This window comes from Paroedura picta, chromosome 10, assembly GCF_049243985.1.
Source record: "Paroedura picta isolate Pp20150507F chromosome 10, Ppicta_v3.0, whole genome shotgun sequence".
Lineage (NCBI taxonomy): Eukaryota > Metazoa > Chordata > Lepidosauria > Squamata > Gekkonidae > Paroedura > Paroedura picta.
In genome coordinates, this window is record NC_135378.1 from 52,177,919 (window position 1) to 52,205,201 (window position 27,283).

Below are 27,283 nucleotides of genomic sequence, written 5' to 3' on the forward strand. Positions count from 1 at the left end.
CTCTTCTATACATTTCTGGTATTATAGAACTTTATAATAAGGGGAGAAATGTGTAAGAGGCAGATTTTGTTTGCATCCTTCCTTTAAAACAGTTCATTTAGTAGTTTCAAGAATACTTTACCAATCCCAGATTGTTTATTCCAAAATTATCAATTGCTACAAGCGGTATCAGAGCATAGTGATTTTCTGTAGTTATCACGGCCAATAGTGTTGCTAGACCTGTCCTCCGTAGTCTCTTTTTAAGACCATCCTAACTAGTGGTCAGTATTATAGGAATTTTATAAGCTAATTATTTTATGTAAAGATATGTGAGAAATATGTAATGTGAAAAATGCAGTATACGTATGCAAGCCCTCAGAGGGCTTTCAAAGTTCTGGAGGACTTGTAAAATGGCACACTTCCACCAGGCATTTGATTGAGGCCATGGTCCCCCATCACCATCCAACAGGGCCCTCAGTTGAACCCCCAGTTATCCTCCATTTTATGCCCGGCTCAACAACTGTGGACTTTAGTCACCAAGTGTATAGGAGTGTTAGAGATTAGTGTATGAATTGGTTTTACTATATTTTAAAATGTTAAACTTTGTACAGGTTTTTAACTTATTGATGTGAGTTGCCCAGAGACCACCTAGAGAGGGGCGGCATATAAATCAAAGTAAATAAAAATAAAAATGTGTCTTAGTCCAAAATGATGAGCTTCATCACCTCCTCCTCGAGTTCTGACTGATACACTCCTCTTTTCTGAACTAGTCATGAATTGTAGCTTGAAATTTCACCTCGGGAGCTGCTTTTGGATGTAGTGTTATATAGTGTTTTGGATGTAGTGTATTCAGACTTTACAGGGTAAAAAAAAAGTAAAAGAAAAACAGCTAGTTTCTGCAATTGCATGCATATTTCTGAGATAGGAGTTTAGACATAGTAAATCTGTGTTTGTTCTCATGTAGCAAAGTATGTGATAATTGTGTTTAGCGCATTAACAAAGTGGTTGTCTGAGTAGAGGATCCTGAGCAGTGTGATAGGACACACATTTGTACTGTACTTCAAGAACAATCCATAGCCTTTTCTAAGGAATCCCAAATGTCCTCCTCTCGCTCCCTCATTTCAGCAAGGAAGAACTGGTTGGGCAAAGATGGGCAAGAAAGGGAAGAAAAGAACCCCACAAGAAGCTGAACCTGAACGCATTAACAAATACCGATTCTCATTAGTTTTAGTGGGAGGCCTAAACACGTACTTAAACCCTTACATCAAATTTGTTGAGTGATTTATACCAAGTTACTTTACTATGTATACCTTCTTAATTCTTCACATTTGTAAAACTTCAGGGTTGTTTTTTATCATGTTCCAAGCTGCAGCAGCTAACTAAACATCCATGATCATGGACCAGTTTCAACAATCCCAACAGATCTGACAGTGGCAGTACACCCAGGCTAACAATTTGCCTTTTGGTTCTGTGACCACACAAGTGGCCATCAAATGCATTTCCATTCTTCCATGCCTTAATGGGGATGGTTTTCTTGCAGAGAGAGGATGCGGCAATCTGCAATGTTCGAGCTGTGCCAGGGGATGCACCAGATCAGCCTTCAATTTGTTCGTTTGCAGCTTAGCTTTGAAGAATACACCATTATGAAAGTGTTGCTACTATTAAGCACAGGTAACTTGTGCAAATTAATTTCAGCCATAAGTGTTAAGTGCCGAATCTGCATGTTGCTTTTAGTGGTAACCCGAATGTTTGAATAAACAATGAAAAGTTCTCTGTAGTATAAAAATTTCAAGGGCACAAATTAAGCCCTGGGTGCAGTCAGTATCTTAGCTATCCAAACAATATTTTAAGGAGTCAGTATCTTAATTTCCATGTTAGAACTTTGTCGTCTTTTCTCTTGGGAGCTCAACGTGGCATCATAAAGTTACCAGGAAGAATCATATCCAGGCTCTAATCAGAGAGGGTTTTTTGCTAAATTACCTTCAGTAAAGACCATGACCTGACTATCATTGGTGCCAATCCTTCACAAAATTGTGATGTGTGTGGGGGAAGAGTTCAGGTGGCTTAATGTTAACAAAACGTTAACAGCCATGGTGACAAGAGACCAGTGTTTTTTTATTCCCCCAGCATCGGGTTTATTGTCCAAAACAAAAGCAAACTGACATTATTGAAGAGAGTAGAATCCTCCTCTTTGCAGTGTTTAATCCTAAAGAATGCAGCAATAATCTCAACAAAATAGTAGAACGATTTAAAAGCATACAGAAAGTTTGTGCCAACACCAGACTCCCTGTTTCCCAGGAGGAAGCAGAGTTCCAAGTATTGTGTTCCAAGTAGTATGTTACAGGATGTATGAGGCTTGCTTTCATTTCATTGTCATTGCTTAATTGAATCATGTGACCAGATGGTGGAATTTATGTAGAAACTTGAATAATAGCCACATCAAGTAAATTTTCCTCAATTAACATGTGGAAGAAACCACACATTACATCTCAATTGTTTTCTTGCTTTTCTCTTGCCCACAAAATAGGGAAGATTGCCAGTTGCCATGCACATTTAATAAGCAGAATGAGAAACAACTGGGCATCTGTCCAAAAATATGAAGTTTTGTTTTTGTTTCTGATTACTGTAAGTGTATGTAGATTTTTTTTTAAGTTTGATGGTAGTGTAATAATAATCAGATCTACGAGCAAAAATTTTCCTGCTTATTCACTGCTAAGTCCATACAAGGTATGGTAGAAAAAGTGGGTGTATGGACTATGCCACTTTACATCTAATCATATCACTATGAAATCTCTGGTCCTTTTGTAAACACAGTTGTTGCACTGATCGGACCATCAAAAACTTCAGAGTGTAGGCAGAAATCAGGAATTGTAATTTCATCATGCTAATTGGATGGACTTGTAAACACTGAAATGATTACACATAAATGCCGTGACATATAATGTTCCTATATTCAGATATGGTTGGATGTGCATGTTAGTGTGTGGTTAAGGCATTTGGTTTGGGTATGATGTAGAATGATTTGCAAGGATTGTTGACCTGGATTAGGAATTCATGGTTTTGTTTTGTTTTTTTTAGAATGCTCTCCTCATGATTTTTGTAATCAATTGTATAATCTGCATGGAAGTCACTTTCTGCTTGAGAAACGCAAGGGGAAGGAACATTGCATACATAATAAAATGGAGACAAAACAAGCAGTCACTTTCATTGGAAATAGGATCACATAAGAAAAACAACTCACCATAGAAACATTGTTCAAACACACAGGAAGTGAAGGAAAGTCTTAGCCCATCTGTAAAACTTCTTAGGAAGTGTACAGTGAAACCAACGGTATAGTTTAAGAGTATATCCTAACCACTGTTATGGACATGGCTACTTTTCTAGATAATGGGACCTTTCTAAGAACTCATGTTGCTCCCAGAAATACAAGGGGGGCTTCCTCAGCATGTGCCTTAAAGCCTTATGTTCCCCTAGCCAGTTAGCTCTTGAAAGTTACACAATCCTTCCTAGCCTCATTTGATAATAGCAAAGACAGTAATTCTGGGAAATAAAATTGGCATAGGAAATAAAATTGGCATCATGTGTCAGCAGAAGCCCCCTTTGGGAAAGGCAGGTAAGTTTAAATAGAAGCCAAGTGGCATGGCACATACAACTTCATGGAACATTGAAGACCTCACCCCCAGACAACCTTCATCATCCTTGCAGTTTACAAACTATAGCAGAGATGACTCCATGCCAGTCTTCCTCTGTCCCTTCCTTCAGAGCAGAATGAGTGCAGTTTAATGGTTCCATCCTCAGGTGGCCCATTACAACTACTCTCTCCACCCCAGTGTTAGCCCACTAGGTTCCCATTCAAATACGTGAGTTGCCGTTTGCCACCCATTAGTCCATTTCCCCCCAAACCAAGATGATCAACTAATGGTTCCCAGAGGAGCTATTTGTAGCTTGATTGTCTCTTGTTGCTAAATTATTTAGGTATACTTCTAAAAACCTGAGCTGTTTTGAAACTGCTGTTGTCATTTCAGTTTTGCTCTCATGGCGTTGTGTGTTATTTGTTTCTTTGTTTTGAGTGTGAAATCGCAATTATGACATTATTTTGCAAAAGTTAACCAATGTTGTAAAAAAATGAGTTGTCAGTCAGCTAGCTTGGAACTGAGTGTCGCCTTTAACATTTTCAGATACAAATCCCTGATAATCTGTAGGGGCAGGCTTTCATTGATTAAGTAAAACAGGCAGCAGCTGTTATTGGAACAGTGTAGCATAACAAAAACACCTCACCATATGTTGGTTAAAATGTTGTTTTACAAATAAGTTTCTTTCCTTAAGATATTATATTTTGACCTGAAATCAAAACCCATTGAAATTTCAGATTGTATGTCCATTAATAGAAGTGGAAGAATAACCCTTATCATGTGGGCAATTTCTACATAGATGTGATTCTCCCATCAACTTCCCGGTAGAGACATTTCCATGACTTAGGGGGAAAAAAACCAATTTTTGTTTCCTCAAAGTTGATGGAGAGGGAATTCTAGTTGCAGTAAAGAACAAATGACACTAAAAGGCATTTTAAACCTACTTTAGAAAATGAAAGAAGCACAGCATCATCTGCATATAGTAACAAAGGCACAGCAGTTTTTATAGCTAACTCATAAACAATAATAAATCATAATAGGGGAACTGGTGACTCTAAGATTATGAATTGGAAGCCTGATAAAGGGGATAATAAAGTCACCTCTATTTCCAGTAAGTAACTTACCATTGGAAAATAAGTAATTTTTGCAGTGTGGAATGACATTTCCATGATGTTACCTTTCTGAATTTCTTGCATTTGCTTGGTCTTCAAGTATCACTAGTTTTAATGGGATGTTCCTGATACTTGTTTCACTTGATTCTTGATTCACTAATCTCATAAGCAGTTTGTGGGTTCAGAGTGCCGCCAAAATTGCAGCTGACTTATGGTGACCCTGTTGAATTTTCAAGGCAAGAGATGTCCAGAGGACATTTGCCATTGCCTGCCTCTGTGTTGTGATCCTGTTTCCTTGGTAGTCTCCCTTCTAAATACTAACTAGGGCTGACCCTGCTTGGCTTGTGAGATCTGACATAATTGGGCTAGACATCATCAGCTTAGGTCTAACCAAGTAAATGTTTAGCAGCGCATGCAGTGCCTGTTACTTATTTTGCGGTTTCTACATATAGGAGGCAGTCCTAAGCAAGTCTGCTCAGAAGTGCATCCCATTTCATTCTGCGGGACTTATTCCCGGTAAACAGACTCAGGATTGCAGTTTCAGTTACTTGACCGATTGTTAATGGCAATGGAATTAGACTTGAAAATATGCCAGTAGGGTTAAACATTACTAGGAAAAATGGGTTGCAATCATATGTTAAGAACAAAGTGGAGTCCATGACAGGCACAAACTTTTTTTTCATGTTCAGGCTTGTGTGCTTTCTCCCCTTAAGGCAGTTACTAAAAATCAAGATGAAAATCTTCCAGTTTGCTGTGATGTCAGAGTTTATATGTGTTAACAGGTTTGGTTCCTTTCCTGTAACCAGGATTCTTAACCATGCTTTGGTCCTAGGGAAGGACACCCACATTCAGTATCCAGAGATCATGATAAACTGGACTGAAGACTTTCATCATCATTCTTGGTGCATAGTGGAAGGGGAAGAGGGAAGAGACAAGTGACCCATACAGCAAGCTATGTTCATGCTTGTCACAAACAGCTTGTTCATGACTACCAGATCTGTACTAAATCTATTATCTAGTTTTGTGTTGCTTCTGAAGACTTGAAAAGTTTAAAGTTTTCAGATCCAACACATTATCTATAATGCTTTCTTTCTGTTCCTTTGTTCAACAAGCATGTTGGGTTTTACACTGCTGTCAATGAATTCTGTATCACAGGACAGATGCTGATTGTTTAAGCAACACTATATAGCTGCGAGTTATTTTAGGTCCCAGTTCACCCTTTCAGCTTTTCCTGTATTTTATTGTGTACCAACCAGCCTTATTTCAGTACATCAATACCAGCCAGAGTGGTTAAGTGTTAAATGCATATGGCACATTATGCCTTTATCTACAGACATTTGTTTAAAGACTTTGTGATAGATGAATGAACATAGAAGAACAACGGGGGGGAAATATGGCAGTTTTTAATGGCAAACCATAGTGAGCAGTGATGCACTATGGTATTCAAAGAGAAACCTCCCACTTGGAACCTTTCAGTCAAATCTGCCTGTTAATGCCCATATGACCCATTATGCACGGGGGGAATAACGCACATTCGGGGTGGAATGGCAGCGACTAAAATTACCGATAACACATGGTGCCGGCTGCAACCGGTCGCAGCTTCAGTGCATGCCACCAAAAAAGCCGCATTAGCGAAACGCGGAAGAAAGCGCAGCTTCCGGGTGGCCGGGGCGCAACCAGAAGCGGTGCCGGGATCGCCGCGTGCATAATCGGTTACTCTGGGTTTTGCCGCCGTCGCGCCCCGTCCCGTGCATAACCGGTGTGCTTCGCGTCTTACCCCTCCGCGTTTTCCATGTGACCCGAAATCGCCATTTCGGCGGCTGTGCATAATGGGCCATATGTGAACTCTTGCAGACATCTTGCCCAAGTAGTTATGATGCAGCAAATGGGATGGGGGTGAGGGGGGACTAGCATGAGGACACCTTAAACTTCTGACTGCATCAGAAGACTGGAATTGCAGTTTCTGGTAAAACAGTTAATTTGGGGGGGGGAATCTGCTTTCAATAATGCTTTTATTCTGTATAGCATGATACTCATATTTTATTTGTAAGATGCTTGTTCAAAAATACATTCTGCTTTAAAAACAATTTTGACTACAGATGTACAGAAAGGTTATTTCAACCACAAAAATATAGTTTAAATTAATCTTGAAAGACGTCTTGTATGTTTTTTACCACAATTATTTAAGAAATTGAAATCTTTTTTTGTTGTCTTGAGTAAACTTGCACCTCCTTCCTGTGCTTGGGCTTTTCATCTGCTTTCACCTGCAACAAACGCCTGTTCAAGCTCATAAGGGTTATGATGTTGCCAAATATACGCATGAATAAATACAGAGGTCGCCTTATGCACAATGTTGTGTTAATTGATACTAAATGATTAATGGTAACCAATTGCCCTTCTCTGTAACAAACAGTTCAGCAAAATATGTTTGTATCCTTTCAATTATAGTTCCCAAGGATGGCCTCAAAAGCCAAGCTGCGTTTGAAGAAATGCGGGCAAATTATATTAAAGAGTTGAGGAAGATGGTAACTAAGCATCCAAACAGTTCTGGGCAAAGCTGGCAGCGCTTTTACCAACTGACAAAACTCCTGGATTCCATCCATGATGTAAGTAGTCCTCTCCCAGGGCTGAAGCACATTGATAGCAAGCTATTGTGTTAACACAAAAGGTGAGATGGTCCCTGCTTTCATAAGCAAGCTGGAGCACTGACAGTGGAATTAGGTGCCACAATGTCCAAAGAAAAAGGTAAGTCCCATTTGTAGTTTCCATGTAAAGCAAGCAAAGGTAGCTCTGTGGTAGCCAATAACACGAAACAGAAGAAACATAGATTGAATCATTCACCTCTCCCCTGTTGTATGCTCACAACAACCCTAGGAGGCAGATTTAGGCTGAGTGCGTGTGACTGGGTTAAGGTAACCAGCAAGTTTTCTGGCACGGTAGGAAATCAAACTTGGCTATCCCGGATTCCAGACTAACCCCTGGCTCTCATTTAGTTTAAAAAATATTAATGGGGAGTAAAGAAAGAACTGGATGTGAGGTTGCTGTTTTCCTCTGTGCTTCCTCTGTCATCTGGCTCAGCCTCAGAAGAAAAATTATACAGAAAAAAATTTGAAGAAATGTATATTTGGAAAAAACCCTCTTAAAAAACGAAGGGGCTATTTGGTGAGTAATATTATGATACCCAGAATACTGGAATCTGATTTTGAGACATCAAATGGTTTAAAAGAGCTTGTCAGAAAGGAGAGCTCAGAAACTGTCTTCAAATCTAACTTCTGAATCATTGTGAATCGGTTTAATGGATTAGAGTGGAACTGAAATGTAAGAACTCGATTTCTCATTTCTAAACTCTTTGTATCCATAAGTAAGTCTTCAGCTGTTATTGGTGAACCCCTTAATAATGCTACTTGTAATCATTGATGCCCTGAGTCCTGAGTAGTCTCACTGATGCCTGTAGAACTCTTGGAAACATTTTGATTTGTGAGTAGCATCTACACACTTTTTAAAAAATACATTGCAAATTGCTTTGAACCAGAATGAGTCAATCATAAGAAATTTGGAACTCATTTCAACGTAATTCCCCACTTATTTTCTAGTGAGCCTCCAGTTTCTTTATAACATCTATTTTATGGAACCACTACTTACAAAAGTACGGTCTACTCTTAAGCTTTAAAAAAGCTGTTTACTTGTAGAGCAAAACCAAGCAAACTCCTGTACTCCATTCTTATGATGTAGCTGGGAAGTACCCTTCTGAAACTCTTTGGCCTCAGTATCTGAGAGGTTGCATATAAATGTGCCTCTTTGTACTTGACTGGCTTATTTGTGAAGACGGAGTACAGCACGGTGCATTTCAGGACACATCCCTACGAGAGCCCGAGGTCTGTTTACTGAACATACATATGGAATTATTTGTCAAGTCATGTGCTGTTAATTAAAACACTGAAAAATCTCAGTAGGAGTCAGAGTATTATTAGTACCATGGCAACAGTTCATTCTTTGGAGACTAGCTTTTGCTTTTGGGGTGAGCAAAAGGGAAAGAGATGTTTTTCTGCTCAGCATCATTTTGCTCTGCAGACCAGTTTAGTTGAAATATTTGAAGAATCTAGAATTACATTGAAATTCATGAATCCAAGATAATATCAGTTGAAATATTTCAGGTTAACTAGGCTGTTGAGCAGGCAACCTGCTCTTCGGATTGTGGGATCCAAGCAAATATTACAGTGAGATGCATTTTGAGAATCTGAATTAATTACACTCTCAAACTGTAACTGGCACATTTTAGCAATGCACTAGCAAAAGCTGTTATTGCACTGGCTTGATTAAAATCTGCTTAAAATATGTTGTTGGTCACTCACACATGTGTATGGTGATACCCAGGAGGTGGGACCAAGGAAGAACTTATTTAAGGACATTATAGAGTCCATCAACAAGACTATGCCGCCTCAGTATTCACATGGAAGGTTACTTGATTTGAAATCAAAATCTCCATGCATAGGGGATGGGGAGATAGGTAGCCTTTTAAAATTGTAAATGTCTACTGGGTACACCAAATACTTGTGAATAACAAAGTTTAGGAAAACTACCATAGTGCCTCATTCTCCTTAAATGTTTAAACTGGTTATGCAGCAGAACTTCTGAGGATACAATAATACACAGTACTAGTAGTTCATCTTCATTTTTATGTACAGTCCCACAGTGGGATTACACCTGTGCAGGCCAGCCACTCTGCCCGCATTTTCTTAGAATTGAAGGAGCCCTGGGGAAGCCCTCCCCTCCAGAACATGTCATTTTCCCACCAAAACAGCCATGTGTTCCAGAAGCTGCACTCTCCTTTTTCTCAGTTGGTCAATCAATCAAACTTTTACAGTCATTCAGACCAAGTTATATGAAGTCAATACATAAAAGACCAAAAGAATATGGCCATCTTGCTACCATGGCAGAAGGTCATTCTTCTAGCATCTCTACACAATTCCTAGTAGTTTGAGCCAACTTCTAAAAGAAGAATACATAGGTGGGATCATTTTTCATCGGTGGTTTCTCGAGATCCTGCCATAGAAAGTGCTTTTTAAGAAGTTAAAAATGACATGGTCAGATGAACAGTATTTCTCTTATGTTTAGGGGTAAAGGTCACAACATGGCTTCATGTAAGTTTTGCCTGCAGTTTACCCCAAAGGCCCAATGTGATCATACTGTATGTTTAAAGGCCAGCATGTGGGAAAAAGAACTTTCAAGCTCTGAAAGCCTGACAGCAAATATATTTGCCGCAATAGAGCAAAACCGCAGTGTGCTAAGTTTCCTGCAATGATTGAAAAACCAATGGGACCTCCCCTCCGTTGCAGCAGTGCCCTCAGTTCCATAGCTGGAATAGACTAGACACAAATACTGTTCCCCTGACAGATCATGTTGTGGCTCCAGACCATCACCTAAACAGGCCAAGGAGCTTGGGCAAGAGACAAGGACCTTGCACCCTCACACTGGCTTCTGGAAAAGCAGCCAGAATTAGCCTCCCCAGATAATCCAGTGGGGGGCTACCAAGCCACTTCGGCAAAGCACAGACACCCGAATCTCAGCACAGCCACCCAGAGACCACAGATAGGAGACAGACAGCTGCATCAAGCAGGGTACAGTCCTTCCCCTTCAACAAAGAGACCCACTCAGCATGACAGCCAAACCCACCAAGCTGACAGCCAGGAGCTAGGGGTGGAAAGTGGCAGATCAGATTGCAGAGCAACGAAGGCAGCAATCTTGGCTGGAGAAGGCCAGCCCCATCCACGCAGCAGCTGACCACTGACACCAAACAATCAAAGAGAAGCCACAGCAGAGTGGGAGACAGGAGGACACTTGGCCAGTGCCATCATGCCAGTAAGACCCCTTTTATTTTCCCTCTCTATTTTGCCAGGAATAGGGTGACTATCCCATGCATTGAGATCAACCTTTTGAAGGATGTCTGCTTCAGCTCCACCACGGTTCCCATCCCATTCTCCTTAAATGGTTTTTGTCCCATTGGATTCAGAAATAAAAGAGGCAGGAAAAGAGGAAGACTCTTCATTGATTCAGAGCTGACATCTGACCTTTCTCCTGAAGACATAGTAGAAGATCCTCATCCCTTCTCTCCTAACAAGGTTCTTAGCCTGTTTACAAAGTTTAACACTAGATCTCAGGACATTCAGATCACATCATCAGTACCCAACCTTCAAGACAAGATATCAGGAAGGCTTTTATTCTGACACAGCTGGACCATTGCCTTCCTGATACTTGAAGGAGTGCTAGAAATTATCAGTGCCATCTGGGAGAAATCCTCTAGCATCCTCACCACCTTGAAGAGAATGGAAGATCTCTACCAAGTCTAGCAAGATGGTTGCACATCCTTATTCAGCCATCCTCCTCTCTCATCTTGAATCACTAAGGAAATGCAGGCTAGACAATGACCTGGTGTGCATTCTACCCCACTTGATAGTGAAAGATGTAAGGCTGATGTAATCAGCAAGAAAATGTACCCTTCAGCAGCCCTAAATCTGTACATTGCAAATTATGGTGATAATGGGAGGTTACCAACTTTTCTTATGGGAGAAGATCTCTTTCCCAATGACAAGAAACAACTGGCTGTTTTATTCCAGATGGAAACCCAATATGGAGATCCTACATCTATGAAAACAGCCAATTAATACTAGAAGTCATGCAGTTTATTCTTTCGCCAGAGCTGTGGCATCAGCCATTGTATTGCACAGACACTCGTGGCTAAGATCAGCTGCTCTACCTGTTGAAATGAAGCAAAAGATAGAAGATGTACCATCTGAGACCTCTACCTTGTTCTCATCTAAAAGATGTCATTTCACAGATCAAGAAGAACAAGCATACTGCCTGCTCCTTTGGTGCCACTCAAGGCCGTTCTCTTTTCCTACAAATCAGTATCCTTAAAGGCACAAACACCAGCCCAACCTATCTGAGGCAGCAGTATGCTCAACAGTTTTGGTCATGTCAAACATAGTATGCTCTACAGAGCTTCTTCACAAGCACCCAACCTCTGCTGAGGCATGTGCTCTCTCACAGGTCAATGTCCTTGGGCCAGCACTTGCTCCAACACATCAAGAACCAACACCAGTCCCAGAAGGATTCCTTCTGACTAGCATATGTGCGGTTAGCCCATGTCAGTTTTTAGGACAGGCTATCCCTATTTTTGATAGATGGTAAGCAGTTACCTCTGATTCCTTATTATCCATTGTACAAGCAGGACTCAGTCTAGAGTTTTTAGAAAGACCCCCTTTCCAGTCTCCTGAAAGGGCTACCAATAACGACATGCCTGAATTTGAGAGTGAATTTTCTGTTCCCTTATGTAAGGGAACAGTGCAGACAGTACCTGGCAAGAGTTGCTCTTTGGGGTCCTTTTGTGGAGTTTTTCTGGTCCCTAAGTAGGATGACAGTCATAAGTCTATCTTGGACTTCAGAGATTTTAATTTTTCCTTCAAGTTAAAAAGGTCCTAATGCTATCATTTCCTACACTTTTGCAGTTTCTCAAATTAAATTATTGGTGGTTTGTTTTGGATTTTCATGATACTTATTTTTACCTCTGCCCTTTTAATCTGCACAGATTAATACTCTGATTCATCATCATCATTTTCCCCAAAATTACTGGGACTGATGACCCCAAGTCCAACCATGGTTCTCGTAGCTCATCTAAGTATGTACCCCCTTCAGAATTGATTAATCAGTGGATTTTCACCATCATGTTATTTACAAACTAATGGGCTCTCTACCCACAGTTACATTATTCGTCGACTTGCTCGATGCCTGAATGACGCCAATCTGTTGGCGGAAATTTCTTTTGACTTTATTTCCCTGCAAGTCACCATCACCACTGATGCCTCCTTAGAGGGCTGGGATTTACTCTGTGATCCCTATACTATCCTAGATACCTGATTACTCAAAGAGACAGCTTTACACATCAGCCATTTAAAGTTATGTGCAATATCATATGACCTTATGTCCTTTCAGGAAAATTGGTTCAAGTATAAACAGGCAATACAACGGCCATGACCTATATAAACAGAAAAGGGGCATGACTTCATTGGCCCTCTGCAAGGAAGCAACAGAGATTTGAAATGCAGCTGTTGCTCAGGGGATCATGCTGCCAGCTATACACATTGCTGGCATGATCAGCTCAAGGACAACTGATTTGAGTAGATTTGTCTACAGTAGTGGTAGATAGATTTTATTGTATTGGCCAAAGGCCTGCTCAGCGAAGTTAAAATATATCTATACATATAATTCAGCTAAAAGGATAGTAACAGATAAAATTCTGTTAACAATTTAGGTTCAGTATTTAGAGTTTAAAAGTCTTAGGATACCATCTTTTTCTTGCTCATTATGGCTCTGATTTTCCTGGCTGCAAGGGCATAAAGAGCTAGTCTGCTGGAAATGTATGGATCAACATCAGAAACTAAAACATCAGTTTATCTTGTTCAGATATTGTGAGCACATCAGAAATTAACCTTAAAATAAACTTCTTCCTTGGCTCATCATATAGTGGGCAAGATAAGATGTAGTGGAAGAGATCCTCAATTTCCAGGTTCCCACATATGCATAGACACTGAGATCTTGGTATTCATAAGAACTGGCCAGATCACAAGTCTGTGGGTATAGCTTGGACCCTTAAATAGGTAAAAACCTCTATGTAATGGTATGGAAGCAATGTTAGCTAAATAAGGTATTCTTCGTCTTTTTAAAGGATTTAAACCATGGGGCTGTTTCTGACTAAGATACTGTAAAACTATTGATTGCCGCATCCATTTGGTAAATACAGTCATGGAGATCGTGTCCAGCCCTGCCCCCCTCAAGAGGTCATCTAGCACTGAATATTGTGACTGAATTGTACTAATCTGTTCAGCTCTAAATCTCTCATATATCCATCAGTAGAGTTACACTCTGCTGACTGTAAGAGTCAGTATTTGTTGCTTTGGCTTTTCTCATATGTTTTAGTGTGATTAAATTTGCCCTTGCTCTTATAGGCCCTTTATGCATGGTGTCAGCCGTGCTGTTGCAGCGGGGCACAATGCCCTGCCGTTTCCCGTGTACGCACAGAAGCAGGGCACACTGGGTTGCCCCGGCGTACCACACGCGCGCACACTTTACGCCGGGGCCAGGAGGGCCAGATCCCTGCTGGCTAAGGAAAGTGAAGCAGCGGGGGTTGGGGAGGTGGGGAGGGGCCAGGCCCTCCTAAGGGCTACTGAGGTCTCTTTAGTTAATGCCAGGATCCATCTCATAGGCTCATTATGCACACATTGGATAATGCACTTTCAGTGCACTTTAGATGATTATCCTGTTCTGCACAGGGAAATCCAGCTGCAAAAGCGCATTGAAAGTACATTACCCAGTGTGTGCATAATAGGCCATAAAGAGGTTTTTCAATTTTTCAATCTTATCAAGTGCTTGATCTCTCCATCCTCATAGTTCTGCCCCAGAAAGTGAATAGGGGATAACTTTGCTAATAAACATTTCAGGCCAGGGTCTATCAGACATCTACCGTTTCCATAGAAAAAGGCCCCCATAGTTTTTAATGCCATCGCTCTTACCATTGCTAGACATGTTTTGCAAGAGAGTTTCACTGAACAGAATTCCTAGATATTTATATGTGTTCTATAGGTTTACCAGGCAGATTGTTTTGGTCCTAAAGACCATTGTATTAGTTTTTGAGTAATTTATAGTTAGGCCCTCTTCCTTGCAAAAAGAGCCCAGATTGGATTGGTCTATAGGAAAGGAGCACCTCCTTCCTGGTTTTGCCCAATGCAGAACTTCTGTTTGCCTCTGCAGAAAAACCAAGGCCCAGGTTTTCTACTCCAAGGTGGGCAGCAACCACCATCCTGAAGGGGATGCCTTTCAGTGGACAGGAGCTCTTACCCCTTCGCTCTAATTGGCAAAGTTCTATCTAAGATTCAGCAGGAGATACTCCATATACCCTCATTGCTGCCTTTTGGCCAAGGAAGACATGATTCCACACCCTACTGTCAATGTCCAGAAGAATTTTCAGTCATCCACCCTTTGAGCCTGTTCTCACACCTACCTGCCTCCTTCTGCTTATAGTTTAATATCTCCTGTCTTTAAGATATTCTGATTTAATAGTGACTTCTTTAATGGTTTAGTTTGCAGACATATCTGCTTTTCACTCTCTGGTTGATGACAGAACTGTGTTTTCACATCAGGACTCTAAAAGGTTCTTGAAGGGGTTATATAACTTATTTCCCTCCTGTGCAGACATTGTGCCTCAATAGTTGTCTCACAGCTCATTCTTCTGTCTTACTTCATACAACCTAAACCTCCTTTTCATCAAAGAAGTGTTCCCAGTAGCAGTCACATATGCTAGGAGTGTGGTTGCTAGCATCCTTATGTTTATCAATATTCATGGGGGAAAGATAGTGCTTTGTCTTAGCCTCCAGTTACTTCCAAAAGTGGTATCATCTTAGTACTTCACACAGGACATTATCCTGTCTGTCTCCTTTCCCTTTCCCCACATCAGAGGTGGAAAGAACGCTCCATTCACTGGATGTTAAAAGGGCTTTATTGTATTATGTAAACAGAACACAGGCTTTCCAGAAAACTCCACAACTGTTCATTTGTTATTCATGCCCCTTTAAGGGATAGGCAGCCACTTCTCAAACCGCAGCTAGATGGATAGTCTCTGCTATCAACAGGCCAAGCTCCCCTCCCCTCTCAACATTTGTGCTCAGTCACAAGCAACATTGGCTGCCTTTCATCATGGAATGCCACTCATGGACATCTGTAGGGCAGCCACATGGTTGTCTTCTGACACACTCATTAAGCACTGTTCTGTTAACGTGAATACAAGAAGAGATATGTCAGTAGGCAAGGCAGTTTTGCATTCGTTGTTCCAATGAGAGCATCACGCCCATCTCCATGGTGAGTAACATCTTAGAGTCTCAGTATTGAACTGCACAGAAGACTGAAGATGAAAGCAGGATTGCACTGACCTGCAACTGTTGTTCATCGAGTTTTCTTCTGTGCAGGCGCTCATTCCTTCCTTCTAGCCCTGCTATGAGCTCTTTTTTGAGCTTCTGCTCATGGAGGCTCAGGAGAACTGAGGAAAAGGAGGACCCCATTGGGAGCACATGGCCATTTGGGTGGGAAAATGGCTAGTAGCATACTATGAAAGGGACGGTTTCCCCCAAAACTCTTTCCAAAGAAAAAGCCAGTAGAGACTTCTGGTGGTCAGCACGTGCAAGCACAGTCCCTATATGGGACTGTATAAAAGATCGAAGAGGAGCAACAGTTACAGGTAAGTGTAACACTGAATTTTTTGTCTAGAATAGTCTCGGTGCCATGTATAATAAAGTGGCATAGCATTAAGTAAAGTAATGATGCATCGACTCGATAACATGCAGCTCAGTAGCGAAGGGAAATGTTTTACATTGCTCAGTGGTTTTAGCTGCATTTCCAGCACATTGTGAACATATGTGCAGAAAGGAAAATGCCGATAACAGGAAAATATTTCCTGAAAGAACAGGTAGGCAAATAAGTATTCAAAAGCATCAGCAACTTTATTCACAGATCCCCTAAGCACCAAAAGAAAAACAAAGCAATTATTGAACAGCTTGAATTCAGACCTGCAGAGGTCATAGTGCTGATGAAGCTGGATTTAAGCTTCTTTTGGCCCATGGAAGTCAGTGGGACTAACACCTCATTGGCACGAGGAACTCCTTACTGCAGCACCAGCTTAACAGCATTGGAGGAGGAGGCTGGGTTGGGGCAGAGACTGGTGCAAAACTAATACCAAACCCCTTTTGATGGCACAAGACCTAGGCTTGGTCTTTAAATCCGAAAAAAAGTTTGGCATAACTAGTTTTGGAATAGTAGTATCTCAGTGCAAAGGGCAAGTATTAGTATCGCCACAATAACTGCAATCCTCTTTCCACTCCAGATTTCAGTTTACTTTAAAAATAAATCTTATTGCTCAGTTCATTAGAAATGCCTTTTTAGTCCATCAAAAGATTTGAAAATGCTCTTGACCAGAGATGCTAAGTCTCTGAGCTAGATAATTGTTCAGCTCTGTGACAGTAATCATAAACAACTGGAGACTACTTTGGGCACATCAGTCTTTATAGAGAAATTTGGAAGACCTTCTTTGAATTTTATTTATTTATTTATATTTATATACCGCTCTCCCCCGAAGGCTCAGGGCAGCTTACAGGGAACAGGAAACAGATACAGATAATTCCCAAGAGGGAGAGTTTTCCCCCTCTAGCATCTCATGCAGAGAAATGTTCATCTCATAAAAGCCATAATTATTAGGCACCAGTGATTCTATTAAAAGTTTCAAACCTGAATATCATGTTATTAGTATAGTGTACTTTGACCACTCTCTAAATGTATTGCTACACCATGAAGCCCATTTCCATCTCTTAAATTAAGCCAGATACTAATAACAAATCATTATCATGTGATAAGAAGAAAATATTGATCAATTATAGAAATTCCTTTTCAAGCCAGGTTGGCTTGCTAGATTGCTGACAGTATCATTTAAGGCAGTGGTCCCCAACCTTTTTATCACCGGGGACTGGTCAACGCTTGACAATTTTACTGGGGCCCAGGGTGGGGGGTAGTCTTTTGCTGAGGGATGTTGCCGCCACCTGAGCCCCTGCTCCACTTCCTTTCCCCCTGGCACCCCTGACTTCCTGCTGCCCGCTGGGGGGCACTGTCAGCAACAGCTGCGCAGTGCCCTGCCGAAGAGGAGCCCCAAACATGGTGGCCACCGGAGAGCACCAAAGGTAGCCAGTGGCAGAGTGGCAGGACAACCCCCGAGCAGCAGCCAGGGAGGAGGACAAGGAGGAGCCGCAGCCCGGTATCAACTGATCCACAGACCGGTACCGGTCTTCGGCGGACCGGGCAAACACAAATCTCATAGAGGTTTTGAGAGCCGCCAGATTCGTTTGTTCCCTCAGGTAAATGGGGCAGTCGCACAGTGTGAGCATCAAGCATGAGCTGTATGAAAGAAAAGCATACCACTGATTTAAGGCATCTTTCTTGCATTTCAGTAATTGCTGTCTGTGAATATTAGGATAGATGTCCTGTACAATGCAAACTGCAATACCAACACTTTAAAGCATATTAGCAATTTTGGTTTTATTAGGTAACCTTGGTGATTACTAAAATTCAACAGGAAATATTCTATTATTTTTATGAAAGAAAATCATGCAAAATTATTAATATTTCCCTTTATTTCCTAAATACATGAATGTCTTAAATGAACACTTTAAAAAGTTCTAAGCCACCCCCCAATAAATCTCATTCCAATTTTCTGTTCAGTGTTCACCTTTATCACAAATCTTCCTATTTCTTTCCAAGCTTAATATAAGGTATGTGGCTTGAGGTCAACATATCTTAATGACTGCCTTTTTCCATGTGAATGCCCCTTAATTCTGATCATCTTTGGATGATAGCCTGAGAAAGGGCCTTCTCTGTCATGGCGCCAAAATTTGGAACTCCCTCCCCAGAGATTTATTTGGCTCCTTCTATTGGTGTCTACAGCTAGTCAGCGAAGACATTTTTGATTGCCTCCCTCGTTCTGATGATGTATGTTTATGTTTTTATTATCACTTTTAATGTTTTTAGTTGTTCAAAAGTTCAGAGTTTTCATGTTCAATATCCTAGGGATCGTCATTGGATTGAAAGGTGGTAAAAAATGTTTTGAAGAAAGTTTTTGAAGGCATTATAGAAATGTTTATTTTTCATTTGAGGTGGAAATATTTCCCAACCATATAGGTTATTCAAAAGGCTGCAATATTTTAAAAATCAGTTCATTTCCAGGGATATTGATGTTTCACTTCTGTTTTGTAATTATCTTAGTTGATGATTGTGACCGTTCTATGATACCTTTGTTTTGCTGGAAGCTGTTCTGTGATCAAATTTGTGATGAAAATTCCATTTTATTATCTCCACCATCTGGAGTATACTGAATGTCTCTCCATTAAAAATAAAAGCCATTTATTTTTACCTCTACAATATGACAGAAGTGAAGAATTTTAAAAGGCATAGAAGGCAGCCATGAAAGAGGACTTAATTTTAAAAAAAACTATTATGCAGGTTGTAGGAAGTGGTGGAAGTAGTTACCAGGACAGGCACTGCATTTGGGATTGCTATTACTTTATGGATCAAAAGAGAGAAGCAATTTATGGAGTAAATCAAAAGAGAGAAGCAATTTATGGAGATTTATTATTTTGCTAAACAGGGGTGGATAAAAAACAAGGAAATAATTTATATAGACACCACATTGTAAGTAACCTAATAAATGTAAAGGGTATCGTTTTAGGACAATTAAAGTAAAATAGAATAAAAAGGCAGGCTGAGTAGAAGGACGTAGCATTATTTATCCTCCCAAAAATGGGAAAGATAGAAGAATCTAGTATAATACAAGTTCTAGTGCATTTGAAGTGCATATTTCTGCTGATCATTATATAATCAAAACATGCCTTAACCCAGAGAAATCATTCTTACAGTTCATTGGTCAGTTGAATGTCCTACAACCACTTTTAATGGATTGGAGTAGTTTTATTAGTACATTCACCTTTGAACACCTTGCTACAACTCAGATATAGCATGGGAAATATACAAGCAGTTTTCCTACTTTATTTTTTAATTTAAAATTAAACTGGCCACAGCCAAGAATGGATTGTGGACACAGCATTGCGAGAAGGTGGTCTAACCATTTTCCAGATATTGTTTCCTTCACAAGCTGCTGTTAGCTTCATGAGGAGGAAATTACAGTTTGTTTTTTTTCTTCTGCAGCAATAATTACAGATTTGGTTTGGAAAACCAGGAAAACCCCATGGCTGATTTAAAATTAAAAGTTTCAGAAGATAGCAACACATCTGCTTTAACCTTAAGGAACCTTGTTTATTATACTGTTTATAATTCGTGTTATATAAAACCCTTCCATGTACATTTTTATGCTCACATTTCCTAACTTTTTCTCTTGTTCCTTTTCAGCTTGTCAGTGATTTGTTGGAATTCTGTTTCTATACCTTCCGAGAGTCCCAGGCTCTGAAAGTGGAGTTTCCAGCTATGCTGGTAGAAATCATCAGTGATCAATTGCCCAAGGTGGAATCTGGAAATGCCAAGCCCCTCTACTTCCACAGGAAGTGACAGATGTCTTAATGGAAAAATAAAACTTTGCCTTAAGTTTCCCTGTGCTATTCAACACCCACGAAGGACCCAAGAAACCACATTTAAAATATGCTATACAAAAGTTGTTCAAATGTCTGACTAATCTATAAAAACAAAACAGGAAAGGTTTGGAGTCTGAAAAGAAGTTTGTGAACTTGACGAAGTCATCAAGATGGTGAAAGAACTGTTACCATACTCCCAATACACCAACATTTAGGAAAAAGAAACAGGTTCCTGTTCCTCTGGATGAAAAGCCATATCTAGTCAAATAACTCTTTGATTTTGATATTTTAAGAGATGAACATTTTAAATATGCCATGTAGTTTCTGGTATCGTTTGCTTGTTTCAAAAGGGTTCAAGGACTAAGATGAACTTTTAAAAGCTTACCATTGGTTTGCACATAAAACGTAGTCAATATGGGGCATTAATTCTTGTACTATATACACACACATATACACAGAGAGAGACAAAAACAATAACAACCCTGGATGTGTAAAATAAATAATGAAGCATTTGGTGTGGAATAATCTTGGTATCTCCACCTGCGGCATTTGTTATCCCATATTATCCATCATAAGATGATCTACACTGTGTTAAGTGTTCATTTATTATTTAACTTGAAAGGATAAGATGTTAAAACAAATGCCTCTGTTTCAGTTTATGGTATCTATTGTGCTGGCTTTACCAATAATTTTTCGCAGTCTTTTGCTGTACTGTACATTGCTGTATGTATAAATTGAAGGACCTGAAAAAAATGGTATAAGGAACTTTTGTAAATGAGACCTAAAAATCTTTAATGGTTAATAGGATGAATGGGAAAGTATTTTTGGAAGAATTCTATTTTGCTGGAGACTATTTAATTACTCTTTTTTGTCTAAACACAAGGTAATTTTTTTTGTAAAGTGAATTGTTCTGCATGCATAATGAACCGTTTACAGTGTATTTAAGAAAGGGAAAGCTGTGCCTTTTAGCATCATATCTAATTTCCCATCTGAAAGTCTCCGTTGTAAATAACCACCCGTAACCATTTTCAGTTATATTTTTGCATTCTTTTCTATATGTTTCCATCCATGTACCTCCCTTTCCCTCCGCATTTGTCCACTGCTTTTCCTCAGCTTGAGCAGGCTAGGTTTTGCTTTGTGCCTCTCGCTAGCTTTGCAGATAAATGCACATTTCATCTACCAAGATAAACTCCAAAGGGCACAATCCTTCAAGATGGTGTCCTGCACCAGCCCCATTGATGTGAACTAGGGTTGCCAACCTCCAGGTGGTGGCTGGAGACCTCCTGTTATTACAACTGATGATCAGGTGACAGAGATCTGATCACCTGGAGAAAAATGGCCACTTTAGAAGGTGAATTCTATGGCATTATACACCAATGAAATCCCTCCCCAAACCCCAGTCTCCATCCCCAAAATCAAGTTTTTCCTAACCTGGAGCCAGCAACCCTAATGTGAAGACAGCTGTGTAAGAGTCGTGGCCTTCCATCGTTTTAAGAGAGCTTTTGCAAGACAGCTTCTTCATGGGCTATGCCCAGAGTCTCCTGAAAGGCCATAGTCCAGTGCACAGGCAAATTTAGCCCATTGGTCTCAGTGGGAATTTTTTGGCACCTACTGCTATGCTAGATTGTGTCCAAAGAGATAAATATATATATATACATTAAAAATGCCATTCCTTGCTTTGTTTTTTTTTCAATCTGGAATGTATGTAAATTTTTAAAAATCGAGATAATAAATCCTAATATGAAAAATTAAATTCTTCTAGGAAAAGATAATGTTTTATCACATGATCTAGGTAGATTTGAACTTACATATATGATTGGAGGGGTACTGTTGACAGATTTGAAGAGGGTTTTAAATCCTGATACAAAACCAGTTAATTTACATTTACATCCCACTTGATTTTTGTACCATTTACTTGCATGTAATTGCATTTAGGTTTGCCACCTCAATATAGGCAAGAACAGTCATTCTTTAACACATTTAGAAGCTGGCCTGAAAAACATAACTAACAAATATTTGTGTGAATTTTTTCCCCTAATCCTAATGATTTGGATATTACTAGAAAGACATTCTATGGGCTGAGATTATAAAGACAGATAGATCTTGAGGGGCTGGGAGTTTATTATATTTTAGGAATATTTTACACCTTGGATCTTCCAGTGTTGACTGATAACAAAATACAGATTAAAGGGAGGAGGGTGAGACTGACACATCCTTTTATGAAGCTGTGTCTAGGCACAGGTGTAGTGTTGAAATGCAACTATGAAAAAAATCTTAAACTGGTATCCCAAGAGCTTCATCAGATATGTCCAAGGCTTAAATTTAATTTTTTTTCCCACTGAAGAGTATCACAAACTGCTGTTAAAGCACCTGCACTTTCCAGTGTAATTTGCCATCCAGGAAGGAAAATTCCCTTTTCAAGAAATAGAAGCCCAAACTCTCCCAGGCTCATGAGCTACCTGTGTGATTCACTTGATTCCACCGTCATGTCTCAGAAGGGAACAGATTTGGAAAGGTGAAATGTTTTTGTATCTAAGAAACAAGATCCAAACTTCACTAGTTTTCTTTTTTGAATCCCATGCCTAATTGAATGGCAAATCTACACAAGGCTATTCTGTGAAGATCAATATATAAAATTAGACATGCAAACATTATTTAGTTTTTAGAACATTAATTCATAAATCAGTTTCTTTGTGCACAGCAATATGAAAGCCACACTTCCAAAGTGATTAAAATACAGACTGGGTGTTTATAGTTTTCACAACTCTCCCGTTCGTTTACCTTAAAAAAAAAAATCCCCAAACTTAAATTGGAATTTTGGATTATCCAGGTTTGTGGTGCAAGCAGTATGCTGCTGCTTTTTTATTAACAAAGTTACTGAATATTTTCTATCTCTAAGTAACTTTGCCTGATTAAAATACTAAAGCCATATTCTTTTTTTAAAAAAATCCACTGTTAGATGGTTGTCCCAATTCACACTGTTGTCTGTTTGCTCTTAATTTTTGTACCTTATTGCATTTAATCTTGGTTTGGTACAATTCATAATTCACAGAAATGTCATAATTAAAACACTAAATTAGTTTTTAAAACAATTTATATCTTTATGCAAAATATATGTCTGTCTTTGCAAATAATTGTAAACAGATTATAATAAATCCTTTACTTTAATCACCTGTTTATGAAAACATTGATTACTGCTTAGAAAATCATTAAAACATTTAAATAAAAAATGGAAAAATATCAGGAGTAAATTGTACTTAGAATGAAATAGGCATCTGTCTCCTGCAAAATAAGATAAATTAAACTTCAAAATGTCATTTTCTTTCAAATCGTAAATTGTGTTGAGTGTGATGCTTTTGTGGCAATGACTGAAGATATACAGCAAGAACATTGTATTCATAAGTAAAAATGTAAAATAGTTTTAATTTGCTGCAGTGGGTATCTCAAGAATAATATTGCATTGCAGTGTGTAACTCCTTGTTGCACAGAACAAAAACAGAAAAAGGACTAAAAGCTTGCAATATCAAAATCTGAATAAAATATACTTTATAATCAATAATGCAAAAATCTAATTCACAGGGTGGTATTTTCACTGACTTTTTAAAAGAACCTTTATGAATTAAACCATTCTTCATTTAATGCACTTTTGTCTATTAAAGATGTGACTTTGAGAGAGAGAGAATGTGAGAAGTGGGGAGCAAAGGGGGAGTGCAATTTTATCCGGCAGGTCAACCACCTGGTAGGCAGCAGTTACAATGCCAGGATGCTCAGAATAATGTTTCAGAGTTCATGGAGTTGAAGAGCACATGCCACTGGGAACTCAGCACACAGATGGGCTTGTGCAGAAGGAGTTCCGGGGGGGAGGGGATGTACTAATTATATATTACTGGATGAAAAATAAAAAGCAGCCAGCACTATGGTGTAAACAGCAAAATCTATGCATAATGATGCATTAATAATTAGGGGCTTGCTTCTGTATGTTTAAACTTTTTTTGAATAAATAGAAAATTACTGTTTGGCCTTTATGTTAATGTCTTCAAGAACATAATTTTTATAAGTTGTACAAATACACATGAATTAAAAATGGTGTGATTCCAGGTATTCTTTGCACTTTGATCTCAACAATTTGCTGATCCATCTGTTTAATTGGAAAGAAGCCTTTGCATGAAATGCATCAGTACAGGAGCTAGTTTCATGTAACTAACTGGTATAGGCTCCATTTTTCTGAGTTTCAGCAGCCACTCCACAATGCAGGGCACTTCCTTGCAGTACAGAAGGGAGGGAAGCATCACTTCCATCCTTTGCATTTTAGTTGCCCGCCAATTTGAATGTTTGCTTGGAAATACATACAGGACTTATCAAAGAAAGTAATGCTGAGGACTGCAGCTTCAGTTTGGCACCAGATGGCTTAAACTTCCCAAGATAACTTGATCTGACAAGTTTTTCCATGCAGAAAATGACATATTTCTCACTATGGAGTTGGGGGCAGGAGTCATTTATGGCACAAAAGCAGATGAACACTGTAGGGTTACTTACCGTGGAGAAATGCATATGCAGAGCTCAATGGAAACTAGACAAAAGGCATCCTGAGCCACCTCCCAGGACACTCTGGGTTAAGCAGTGTTGTGAAATCCATCCTAAGCTTTGTTAAGATCAAAGCTGTGAAGCACTACATCCTCTTATTAAACTATTCCACTTGTCTCCAAAGAACTATTCCACTGTCAGTGTAATTAATATGCTTAATAATTAACAGCAATCTGCAAATTTAAGAAATTGTGCCGTGCTTCTAGTGGCTGAGGCAAGACAAAGGGCGGGAAGAAAATACAGCACGCAATCTACACATCAGGCAGTTTGCAAGAGTGTTTGGACTGTAGCTGATACCCATGTTGGTCTGAGGTGGTCTAGAAAACGGGAGCTGGACAGGATCGAGGGAGCACCTGAAGTTGCTGACATTGCTATGCTCCCAAAAGAAGACAGAGGCCTTCAGGCAGGGCTTCCAAGCATTGATGTTAGCCTCTCCAAAACATAGGAGGCACCGATTGCAGCTATCTGTTGAGGGTCACTTTTCCCCACTGACATTATACTTTTTTAAAGGATGCAGTCTTTGTTTTGGGCAGAGGAAGAAAAGAGGGGCCAGGGCCCCGAGGGAGAAACAAGCTCTTAATGCTGAATTTATAAAAAGTAGTAACTCTATGAAGCTAAAAAAAAGGCAATAAAGTTCCCAGAGACGGAGGTTAAAAGGGAACTAAGGCGGAGAGATTTCCCTTTCAGTCATGCATGCTGTATCTCCACACTTGGGGGGGGGGGGTCTTTCAACTTGTTTGTAGCTCTGAAGGAATATAGCTGTTTCCCCGAGGCAATGTTTCCCTAGTGAGGCTAGGAAAAGCTGCTCTTATGCCACCCATGTAATGGGCAGCACTTCCCACGTTGGAGCCAGGTACTTTTCTACCCAAGACTGAATGGCACGCATTCATTCATATGGCAGATATAGAGGAGAAATTCTCAGTGGCAACCGTTATCTAGGTACCCATTTCCCACAAAATACTTAGAAAAGAAATGAAACCTGATCTCCGTTACACAACTCCACAGGCATCTCCACTGTTTTTGGTCACATCGCTAAACCACTTGATCATCTCCCAAGTAGAATCACCTTAAAGCTATCTGGCAAAGATTATAGGCTCAGATACAATGAACTATATTAAAGCCCTACTGCCTGGGAAAGTTCCAGTTGGACACGAGAAGTAGCAGTATGTTGGATCACAACTGCGCCATCTGGAAATAATTTGTGCACACTCCAAGGGCCCTATAGTTCTGGGCAAGAGACGGGCAATGGTTGTCAGTGAAACCTGCTCATTAAAGAAAATAATCTGAAAGTACAGTAACTCTGTGCTGTTTTTGTTAACATAAAAAATAGCACAATTTTAAAACTTCTTTTTTTTAATGATGTATTTAAATGATTATGATTATACCAAAACTTATAAATGAAATTGTGAAAAGTTGTATTGCAAAAATTGTACTGTGGCAAAATGGTGTTTTTCTTACTTTTCCTCACAATGCTGTTATGAGTTTAAACTTTCCAATCAATTGACAGTTACAAATAAGCAGTGCCGAAGCTTATCCCTGATTGCGCAGAAAGGAAGAGAAAAACCAGGAGCCAAGCTAGATCAAATCTAGACAGAGGAAAGGGGGGGGGAGCTGTTGAGGAGCTGAGGGAGAGAATATGCTTAATCCTTTCCCCCATCATGGGAAGGGAGAGTTCTGGACAAGAAAAATAGTTAAGGAATAAGCGCTTAGCAGCTTCTCTCTTCCTCACCACCACCAGTCCCCCTATTTATCAACTTTCCGAGGCTTCTTTTGACTCTTATTTAAAAAAAAAACACACACACACAGAAGAGATCTACAACCACATGTCATAGCGAGTTTGGGCTTAAGTAACATGGAATTTCAGAAAAACAAGATACAACAGGAATAACCACTTAGGGTAGGTGGAAAGTGTTATCAAATGAATAGAAACGAAAGGTTTTGTTTATATTTGGTTTTGAGTAACTCTACTTGTTCATAGAGACTAGAAACTCATCAGTGTACCTGGGTCTTTACAATACATTACTAGTGAAGCCATGTAAATTGTATAGACCTGTAGGTTCACTAGAAACATCTGGAAATAGTCTCTCTCTCCCTCCCTCTCTCTGGGTTTCAATGAGTGAGAATTTTTACAGCTCCCTTTCAAAATAAGGAGAATTAACTGACAATTAACACTGGACTCCTGTTGAAATAACAATTATACAATTTAAACAGTTAATGAATTGTCAATATACGTGGCCTTTCCCAAGAGTTTAGTGACTTTTTCTTTTGTAACCAGAAAAAGTTTTAAATATCTCAAGCTTTAAGAATACAAGAACAGAGTAAACATTTTTTTAACAATCTTCTTTTAACTGGTGGCTGATTAACAAACCAACCATGTCTTTCCTATAAAATTCAGTCTATCTTGCAAACATATATAGATAGTTATTATTCTTTACAAATTTATAAAATTAACACACCCATCCCGCCTTTATAAAATTGCATCATTCACAACTCTGTAATTCCTATTTGGCAAAGTGTTAAGATTTTTACACGGATGAAGTTCTTTCATTGTCAGGTTCTTCACTGATAAAAAGCATTTGAATCCAAGAGAAATAACTGTATCAAAAATCCATGGATACCATGTACACTTTTTGTACATTAAACACAAAGAACTAAAGAAATTGGACATAGTTCTGTGGAATAAGTCCTCTCTTCCCATTCAGAGTCCCTTCTAGCCAGCCAGGTTCTCGAGAAAAATGCACTATGAACAAAGAGAAAAAGTGTTGTTAACTGGCTTTAGAGAGTGACAAGCATGTTAGAACATCAA

The 27,283-nt window shown here is 39.5% G+C and overlaps 2 protein-coding genes across 11 annotated transcripts in view; one reads left to right on the forward strand and one right to left on the reverse strand.

Annotated features, from left to right (window-relative positions):
* Window positions 1-23,990, forward strand: part of NR3C2 (nuclear receptor subfamily 3 group C member 2) — a 154,340-nt gene extending 130,350 nt beyond the window's left edge. For all 10 annotated transcript variants that reach the window (XM_077300135.1, XM_077300129.1, XM_077300137.1 and 7 more), the window contains 3 exons: window positions 1,520-1,650; window positions 7,172-7,329; window positions 19,715-23,990. In XM_077300135.1, coding sequence (XP_077156250.1) covers window positions 1,520-1,650; window positions 7,172-7,329; window positions 19,715-19,870 — 445 coding nt within the window. In that variant the 3' untranslated portion in view covers window positions 19,871-23,990. The remainder of the gene's footprint in view (window positions 1-1,519; window positions 1,651-7,171; window positions 7,330-19,714) is intronic.
* A 1,822-nt stretch (window positions 23,991-25,812) lies between these two features.
* ARHGAP10 (Rho GTPase activating protein 10) overlaps window positions 25,813-27,283 on the reverse strand; it is a 129,186-nt gene continuing 127,715 nt past the window's right edge. The window contains exon 23 of the mRNA XM_077300149.1: window positions 25,813-27,217. Within this exon, the coding sequence (XP_077156264.1) occupies window positions 27,129-27,217 (89 nt within the window). The 3' untranslated portion in view covers window positions 25,813-27,128. The remainder of the gene's footprint in view (window positions 27,218-27,283) is intronic.